At 35.2% G+C, this 10,033-nt stretch overlaps 1 protein-coding gene across 1 annotated transcript; it reads left to right on the top strand.

Moving 5' to 3' along the window:
- The first annotated feature begins 4,909 nt into the window (after positions 1-4,909).
- Positions 4,910-8,089, top strand: Ppt1 (Palmitoyl-protein thioesterase 1). Its single transcript, XM_011638760.3, has 7 exons — positions 4,910-5,247; positions 6,347-6,456; positions 6,757-6,884; positions 6,971-7,126; positions 7,205-7,322; positions 7,594-7,752; positions 7,828-8,089. Exons 1-7 carry the CDS (start codon positions 5,103-5,105, stop codon positions 7,951-7,953), a joined length of 942 nt encoding a protein of 313 aa, XP_011637062.2. The 5' UTR covers positions 4,910-5,102; the 3' UTR covers positions 7,954-8,089.
- The last annotated feature ends 1,944 nt before the right edge of the window (positions 8,090-10,033 follow it).

Raw genomic sequence — 10,033 nt, forward strand, 5'->3', positions numbered from 1 at the left:
GTCGCGGGCACCGAAAAGCACAGTGGTTCACGTGCGCCAGTTAGTGGTGGACGGACGGACGGACGGACGGACGGATGGATGGTTGGTGTGGGTGGTTAGGATGGGGTTAGGATGGTTAGATCCGGAAAATCCAGCGGCGGCGAAACCGGAGAAGGCGGTGGAGTTCGACAAACTGGATTCATTACGTCGCGAAAGGAGGCACGGGGAAGGGGCGGAAAGGCACGCGGAGAGCGGATGTAGGGACGGAAGATAGGAGGGGATAGTGGCGCGCGTCACAGCGTGCCGTACCGCCGGCCGCGGGTGTAAAGGGGTGAATTCTTCTGCGGCGATCTTCGAGCCTCTTTTATTAAAATGATTCCTTTGTTGATCCTTTTGAAAATAAATTCCGTTTTTTTTGTGGCGAATCTTCTTGAGAAAAGATCAAGTCATTCGCATTTTACAAAAGAAGTAGTTAAATATATGAGAGAAATGTCCGCAATAATAAAGCTAATTTTACCCTTTTTTTATAAACATGATATTATATATTTTATAAATACAATTTAGTACGTTGAAAATTAATTATTAACTTTTTAACACTTTTTATTTCTATTAGATAAAAAGGATTGAAATGAAAGCTTTAATCAATCTGTTACTAATCGCATGATTTGCACCTCGTAATTCGTCGAATGCATGTGGAATAAATCAAAAGTGATATAAAATATATAAAGATTTTTTTTGTATACAGATGTATCGACTAGAATAAATGGCAATTTAATTCAATCGAATATTGCATAAAAGGAAAAACGGACGATAAAATTCCCGTCCTCGTTCCTAAGAACGAAAAAGAGAAAGAGGAAAAGAGAGAGGAAGAGAAGAGAGAATTTCTTAACCGCAATCATCTTGAATTTTGAGGAAACATTTCCAGTTAATTTGTTACTCATTGAACTGATCGCAGCCGTTGCCCACCTATTTAATATGTCGATGTCCATCCCCATCATCTCCTCGATCGATCTCCTTCTTCCATCTCCTTACCTTTCTTCCTTCTCTCTCTCTCTCTCTCTCTCTCTCTCTCTCTCTCTCTCTCACTCTAATTCCGCCTTCGATTTATTACAATTTATTACAATTTTAGAAATTTATTCTCAATTTCGAGACTTATCTCAAAAAATCATTTACTAGTTAGAATAAAAGAAAAGGAATAATGCATAAATAAATTAATGTATTTAGGAATATAATCATTGAGAGTAATCAATTTCAGGAAAATAATTTATATATTAGTAATTATCAATTATTATTCAATTCATTGTTATCGTTTGGGAATCACCGGACGACATAAATAATTTGATTGTTTTACTTTGGATTATAAAATTTTTACTAAGTTTTCGAAACTTGTTTATTTAAAATAATTAAATTCTCTAGGATGCGTTTTTTCGATTGGTTTTTATGATTTTAAAAACAAAGCTTAAGTAATTACTTTAAATAAAAAAGATAGGCTACCAAGAAATACCAAAAAACACAATCATTTTTATTAAGATGTAATAAATTAAATTTTTGAGATATTTAAGCATTTATAACTAGAGTTTTTAAACAATTTCTGATAATTCCAGAAAGAAAAGAATTGCGAAGTATCATGGTATCTACAGAAATTTTTATGAGATCTGAGCGTACAATACTCTCGGGTCTCTTCCTTCCACGCCGGTGATGATGGCCGTCAGCACAGATCCGCTTTAAGTGATTACTGCATTTCCATACGCGGGCAGAATGCCGAAGAACGGAAACAATGTATCCCTGGAACAAGCGGCTCGGATATGCGCATTGTATTCCGGATATCGCGGCGATTCGCTAAACAAAACGGCCACTGGTTTTCGCCTCTCCTCTACCTCTCCCCCCCTCCCCCCTCGGCGTCTTCCCTCCCGCATACCCTCAACGAGAGATTCAACCTCCCCGGAATCCGTTTCTTCCACCAACCGTGAGGAACGAATGGCATTCGTTAATATACGGAAATAACAACGGCGATGTGCTTTTACGTCGGCGGACCGTAAAGCTTGCGTATCGAACTATCACGTTTCATTACGTATTGAGATCACATTACGATCGAAGATCCTTCGATCGTATCGTAATTGCAAGCTGCATCATGATTAACAAGCATCGATTATTGACCCATTTTTTCCTTCCTCTTTATTATATATATTTTTTATATATTTTATTCCTCGTTTTTTATTACATATATTTTTATATATATGTAAAAATACACACACACATATATATATATACATATACTCTACATATTATTTATCTTGCACATTTCTTTATTTCAAGTGGTACTATCATTATATTTGTGTTGTATACGAATATGATCATATATTAATTGATATTGCAAGTACGATTTAAATTTTAGGTTTTAATAATAATTTCAGTCTGTACCTTCCATTCCGATTGATCAAATTCAACAGAATTTTCTCCTTCTTCCCTTTGCTTCTTTTCCCAATCTCAATCTTCACTGCCGGATACAAATTTAATGAGCTACGCGAAAACTTTGAAAGCAGGAATGAGACAGTATCAAATGAATATGTAAGCATCATGTGACACAGTTTTGGAAGTTTTAACAGAATTATAAAGTCAAAATTCTATTAAATTTGAAAGTAGGTAGAAATTGAAAATTTATTTTTAGACTGTTCTCATTTTTTTCTTACAAATGACAATGAATATTACAACAACAATAATATCTAATGATCTGACAAATATATCTAATGATCTGATAATTTCTAATAACTAAACAGTGTACCGTTATTTCAAGATTTATTTTACACTTTTATATGATTTATTGGACAGATATTTTACTTTCTTTACAAGTTTTAAGAATACGAAAATATCATGTTTTTAAGGAAAAGGTACAGAACAAAACTATACGACGCAAGAAACTTTTTACATGTCATTTCTCGCCCCTGACGTCATAATTCAATATGGCTGCAGAGAGACAACCGAGCCTTAAAATCAGAATGTAGTTTTATATTTATTGGGTTGGAAAAGTCATAACGTATTTTTTTCTATGTATATTTTTCAAAGATCATTATTTATATAAATAACAAAGATCAATCAACGATATATTGCCCGTTTTGTTCGATAACCTTTTGCCATCTTTCAGTGAGTTTCATAATTCCTCGTTCATAAAAGGACCTGTCTTTATCGGCGAAAAACTGAACAAGATACTGATTTACAGCTTCATCTGAATTAAACGTTATACCATGCAAGGAGTTTTGAAGAGAGCGAAACAAGTGGAAATCTGACGGCGCAAGATCAGGCGAGTATGGTGGGTGTGGCAACACATCCCATCCAAGCTCCAATAATTTTTGACGGATGGTCAAACTTGTGTATGGTCCCGCGTTGTCGTGATGGAACACAACTCCTTTACGATTAACGAGCTCTGGACGTTTCTGGATGATGGAGTCGTTCAAACTATCCAATTGCCGACAGTACACATTCGAATTGTCGATTGTTTGGTTCCTTGGTAGATCCTTTGGTAGGAGCTCGAAAAACACGACACCTTTAAAATCCCACCACACTGAGAGCATAACCTTCTCCTGAATGTTTGCTTTTGATGTCGATGGCGAATCATCAAGTCGGGACCAAGACCGTTTGCGCATCATATTGTTATAAACAATCCACTTCTCATTACCAGTTATCAGTCGCTTCAAAAAAGGATCATTTTTCTCACGTTTAATGAGCATATCGCAAATGTTTATACGCGCCGTCAAATGAACTTCTTTGAGTTCACGAGGAATCCAAATATCGAGCTCGCTTACGTATCCCAGCTTCTTCAAGTGATCGTGAACGCTTGAATGATGGATGTTCAATGTTTCTGCAATCTCTCGTGTCGTGTAACGTGGGTTTAACTCGATCAATGCCTTTATTTTGTCATCATCAATCTCGATGGGCCTCCCTGATCGAGGAGCGTCGTTGAGGTCAAAATCACCAGCACGGAATTTCGCGAACCATCGTTGGCACTGACGTTCTTGTAGAGCATTGTCACCGTAAACTTCACGCAACTTTTCACAAGCTTGACACGCGTTCTTTCCTTTATGAAAGTAAAATAGCAATATATGGCGAAAATGCACAGTTTGGTCTTCCATCTTCAACTTACTATAAAATCTCCAAAACTCAACCAAATCACTCAATTTTTTTTTTGGAATGAAGCTAAAACTGTTAGCTGTCAAATGATTTAGCAATAACATAGAATGCGAATGACTCTAGTATTTTCAAAAATGGATTAGCGCCATCTGTTACAAAAATACGTCATGACTTTTCCGACAACTCAATACATTATCAACAAAACATTTGGATTTTTTTTTTATCTTGCTTTGTACTTTATTATTTCAAGATTTATTAAAATCATTTCGTATTTATTCTCTTTTAATATTTTTCTTTCTTTTTTAACATTTCTATGTTTTACAAAAATGCAATTTAAAAAAAGGATTAGTTAAAAACTTTTTTTCATTTCTAATGCATTGTTTTCTTCTTTTTGTTATTCAAACTATTCAAACTTCAAACATAACGAATTAACGTTGCAGACAAATTATTAAAATTTAAACTATTTGAACCATCCAAACTATTTGAACTTGACGTTCATCTGTTTTTTTTGCTTTGATAATATTCGAATAGATTCGAACATAACAATACAATTCGAATTCTTTTACATTTCAATTCGAATTTGATATGTTAAATTAAATATTTCATTGGCAAACTTGGAATCTTTAGAGAAGTGCGTGAATTTGTCGTGTCTTTTTTGTCTTTTGTCTTTGATTACATTTTTACAGTCCAAGCGCGTTGTGCATTTTCGCAATGAAACTCGCGCAACGCGCGGAGGCAACGCGCGAAGCGAAATCTGAATTACCGAAGGAGCCTCGCACCGTCGGACTTCGCAACGCGACCGCGTTGGGCAACGTCGCCTCGGCGAGGCATGCCGTGAAAACATATAATTCACACGTGTACACGCGTGCATGTATATGCAATCGGTGCAATACGTCACCCTCAGCCGCGTTCAGCCGCGCTCCGACGATGATTAACGGTGTCGCGAGGAGTGTTGCGAAGTATTAGTCGCTTAAACGTAAGCGCGGTTGACAGTCGACATGGCTCGTGTCGCGGGACGTGCCTGCGTTTTTATCGCCGTGATATTCCTATGCGTGAACGCCGGTCGTTGCTCACGCGAGAAAAGGGAGGATGTGAGGACCGACGGTTCACCACCGGTGCCGGTGGTGCTGTGGCACGGAATGGGTAGGTCCTTCGTCATCATTTCCCTAACGCTCTACTTCCTCTACTTCCTCTACTTTCTACACTTAAACGCTCCGCTTTCGTCCGCATTATATTTCTCCCCCCCCCCGCCCCCCCTCTGTAAGGACGACGTTTGCTATTATTTCCACTATGCAATTAGTGTAATTACAAGTAGTCGAGTTCAATGTTCTTCGCGTCTGCGACGTCCTCGCGCAAATTAAGTCTAATCGACGAATTAAATCTAATCTCAGTTTGAAGAATGTTTCTGTAATTGTTTTTGAAGTGTTTATTATGGGGGAATCGTATTATCAGTGTTTGTTATGTACTGTGATATTCCCATTAATTCGCTTAAGAGTAAAGGGAATTTCTCAGAGGCTCTGCGATTAAATGTTAGTTGGCTCATGAAAGTATATTAAGAATATTTCAAGTCGCAAAGAAGATAATTTCTGAATTTTAGAAAACTTTGCAAAAGTTCTCTGTTCTTTAATTCAACATTTCAGATAGCAATCTAGAAATTACTGTTTTAAAAAAATACATCTATTGATATATTTTGATCTATTGATCATCATATCATGATAACAACACTTGTATATAAATATAAAATTTTATTTTGTTACTTGTTACTTTTGTTATGACTGAGAATTATTAGGGGGGATTTATATATACTTATATATACTTATCATTTATTGCAGATGTAAACATCCTTGTTATTAAAAGTAGAAAAAATTTCAGAACATAAGTTTCTTCAGGATGACAAGTGTGGCTAAATAATTAAATTAAATTGACTCATAAAATATATATTTTAAGTTGCAACGAGGATAGCTTTTAAATTTTACCTTTGTAAAAATTCTTTATTCCTTAATTTTGTATCTCAAAAAGCTTAAATTCATAATCTAATTGTAAAATTTATCTTTTTAGAAATATTATATATGTTAATAATAATATTTGCTTGCAAATGTAGAATTTAATATATTTCTTGAGTTTTACTTTCACTATGACTGGAACTATTATTCTCGATACTTAGCTTTCCAGCTTTTAATTGTTTAATTTCTGACATAACGTGGCTAATTTTGTTACAAAGGTGAAAGCATATCTTTTGCAGGTGATAGCTGCTGTTTCTCTTTTAGTCTTGGAAAGATTCAACAGATTCTTCAAGATGAAATTCCTGGGATTTACGTTCATTCCATACGTATTGGAAATAATGAGATAGAGGTTGGACATAATCCATAACAATTTCAAAAGTATTTTTCTATTAAAATATCTATAAATATAAAATTTTTTCTATTTTCTCATCTTTTTTATATATATCCTTGTGTTACAAATATTTATATATTTATATTTATATATTTATATTTATAATTCATTTATTTTGATAAATACTTCCTCAATATAATTTATTAATTAATTTATTATAAAAGAGTGTGTAATGATATATTATTTGTCTTGCAATATCATGCTGTTATTTCATATTTGTTTTAACGCAACATTAAGTCATAATATCCTCTCTTATAGGATGTCGAGAACAGTTATTTTGGGAACATTAACGAGCAAATAAAATATGTATGTGAACAACTATCGCAAGACCCAAAGCTCCAAAATGGATACAACGCCATTGGCTTTTCTCAAGGGGCACAATTTTTGTAAATCGTTCAATTTATTACAGTTGTTTAATTTTGCAACGTTTGGATTTTCAATCGACTTTCTGTGTCGTTGCTCTCTATTTTAGGAGAGCAGTGGCTCAAAGATGCCCTAATCCACCGATGCTGAATCTGATATCTTTAGGCGGTCAGCATCAAGGTGTTTTTGGCATACCAAAGTGCTCAGATACATCCCGATTGTGCAATTACATGCGTCGCATGCTTCATCATGGTGCATATCTATGGTATTTATTCTCATGATTATCGAAGTCATTAGCACTGTTTAACGAAACGTTCTCCATTGTTTTAATTTTTTTTCTCAGGTACATTCAAAATTCATTGATACAAGCTTCTTTTTGGCATGATCCTGTACAGGAAGATGAATATCAAAAGAAAAATCTTTTTCTTGCTGATATCAATAATGAGAACATCATCAACACGGTACGTGTATTCCAATACGATTGCATATGTGTATCGCAATTGTATTGGAATTTTAAATTTGATTTGAAGATAATATATGTCTAATGAAGATAATTTATATTTAATAAATATGAATAAAAAATCCGAGACACGTCTTACGTCGTGAGTAACAAGATTACGATATTATATAATGTCCATCCATAATATAAAATTTTAAGTTATTAAAATTATGAAACAAAATAAAAATTATTAAAATATTAATTATTTTTTTATTTATATTATATTGCGATAGGAATACAAGAACAATCTTCAGAAGCTTCGAATTTTAGTTCTTGTTAAATTCGAGAACGATACAATGGTCGAACCAGTGGAATCAGAATGGTTTGGATTCTACAAACCTGGCCAAGCGAAAGATGTGCAGAAATTGCAACAAAGCCAATTGTACCAACAGGTATATACGCGATCGATTTAAAAATACGATCGTTTAATATATATATATATATATATATTGATCTATTGTTTGTAGGATCGACTTGGATTACGTGCAATGGAAATGTCCGACAAAATTAATTATCTTTCACTACCTACCGATCATTTGCAATTTACGGCCGATTGGTTTATTGAAAATATAATTAATAAATATTTAATATAATTTAAAAAATGTATCTATAAAAATTTTAAGAATTCCAAAATGTAATGTGAATTAAATGATACAGACTTATACATATACGTATGTATTTAGTGTAAAAAAAACAAATATTTTAATAAAAAAAAAATTATTCATCATATTTTCAACTCCTTTCTTTCCAATTTCCTATTTTTTTATTTTTGTCGATCACGGGTGATTTAATTTTGTAAATTAAATATCTTTTCATTACTTAATTAGCAATTTTTTCCATATTCACAATTTTAATAAGATTCATGATAGTAATGAAATACTCGCTGCGTTAGCAAATTAAACTTAATGTATTTCATTCTGGTATATTATTTCACATGACGATGCAATAACAACCGAAGAATATTGCGAAAAGGATACACGATGGTTTTTTTTCAGGATATATTGGGGGAAGGATATAATTTGTGTTGTAATTGAAGAGTGAATCTTCAAAGATAAAAGAATGTTATTGTATTCTTTTGAGGCGTCGTTTGAAAAAAATGTTTCCTTAAAAAAAAAAAAATTATTTATCACACAAGATTATCAGATATATGCGCCTACAAAATTTTATATACATATATAATTTTATAAAAAAAAATTATATTTTTTTATAAAAAAATATGTAAATAAAAGTTCTGTATATTTTTATTAAAAAAAAAAAACATACATTTTATTTTATTAAATGTAAATATAATGTTATTTAATGTTTAATTTTATTAAATAAACAAATACATTCTGTCGGTTTCTTCTAATTCATTCACTACTCGAAACCAGTCGCTGTTGTTTCACGTTGCCAACTCTCGCGACGCGGAATAATAACGCGCCGCGGAACCGCGCGCGCGGAGGGCCGATCGAAGAGAGCCGCAAAAGAGAATGCAACGTAATTCGTACTGTTCATTGTCGCATGACGCGATTGTATATAGAATGGTGGAGTTTGACGGGGGGAGGGGGGGGGGCGGAGCGAGAGGGACGAGAGAGAACCGCGGCTCCGGGAGGCAGGCAGGAGAGGGTGAACCGCCACCATCCGTCCGATCCGCTCCCGCGCTCTTGCCCGCTTTTCTCCCTTCTCGCCCCCGCGTTACACAACAAAGCCGCGGGATGAGAAAACATTAATCTAGGCATGTTTTGCAATCTCGCCGCTCGCGGTGTAGCTACATATAATGGAACACTGTTATTGCTACGCTGTTATGGCGTGCGCACAATGTTCGTTTCGTGTCTCTTCCTCCTCCTCGTCGTCGCCGTCGTCGTCGTCGTCGTCATCGTCGTCGTCGTCGTCGTCGTCGTCGTCATCGTACAGATTGGAGGCGCGCACGTGTGTGCGCCAGCGACCAAGATTAATATTTCGAAGGTAACGAAATGACGACGCGAAGATTCGTCGAGAACAACACGGACACAGGTGTTTTGTGCTGTGGGGGGGGGGGGATATCCGTTATCGAAATATCGATGTGTCGCTTAAAAAATATGGAGCACTCGCGAAGGCAGATTAGCTTTCTAAGGATACTGCGTGTATATTAGCAATATTTTACTTGATTAATTTAAAAATAATACATTTGCATAGGATATTTGCAGTGATATGTATTTAATAATACGTAAATCTACAATTTTATATTACACTTATTATGTATGTATGTAATTATTAAAATGGTCGATCAATCTAATTTTTAAATTCTCGTTTATTAATTTTTGCTATATCAAAAATATGCGCTTACATCCTTCTTCTTTTACTTTAGTCGCGCTTCTTGATTAAATAAATAAAATGTTTTTGCAATCCGAACCATCGGCGTGTCTCTTCCCCTTCTTCTCGTTCGTTCCATCCCTCATTAAATGGGAACGATGGATCTGCCAAGAACACCGCGAGGATTATTACCGAGAGGCCGGCACATCCCTTCAGCGCCCAATCGTCGATGTCCTTAGAAGGGCCGCCTCTCGTTGCGATTTCAACCCTTGGCGGGATGCGCGGCATCAATGGAGGAGAGAGAGGGATGCAATAAATAGCGGACAGGCCGTGATGCGCCGGTCGCATCTTTCAAATGATAAACGAGGATAAATCTGTTCGTTCCGAATAGATTTTAGAATA

The sequence above is a fragment of the Pogonomyrmex barbatus genome, unplaced genomic scaffold (assembly GCF_055798465.1).
Source record: "Pogonomyrmex barbatus isolate J1 unplaced genomic scaffold, ASM5579846v1 scaffold8, whole genome shotgun sequence".
Lineage (NCBI taxonomy): Eukaryota > Metazoa > Arthropoda > Insecta > Hymenoptera > Formicidae > Pogonomyrmex > Pogonomyrmex barbatus.

What these genes read in the sequence shown, in the direction of transcription:
- Ppt1 (XM_011638760.3), top strand. Translation starts at nt 5,103, where the DNA reads ATGGCTCGTGTCGCGGGACGTGCCTGCGTTTTTATCGCCGTGATATTC. An exon ending in CATCATGGTGCATATCTATG is followed by an intron (nt 7,127 to 7,204) that starts GTATTTATTCTC and finishes TTTTTTTCTCAG; the next exon opens with GTACATTCAAAATTCATTGA. An exon ending in ATGAGAACATCATCAACACG is followed by an intron (nt 7,323 to 7,593) that starts GTACGTGTATTC and finishes ATATTGCGATAG; the next exon opens with GAATACAAGAACAATCTTCA.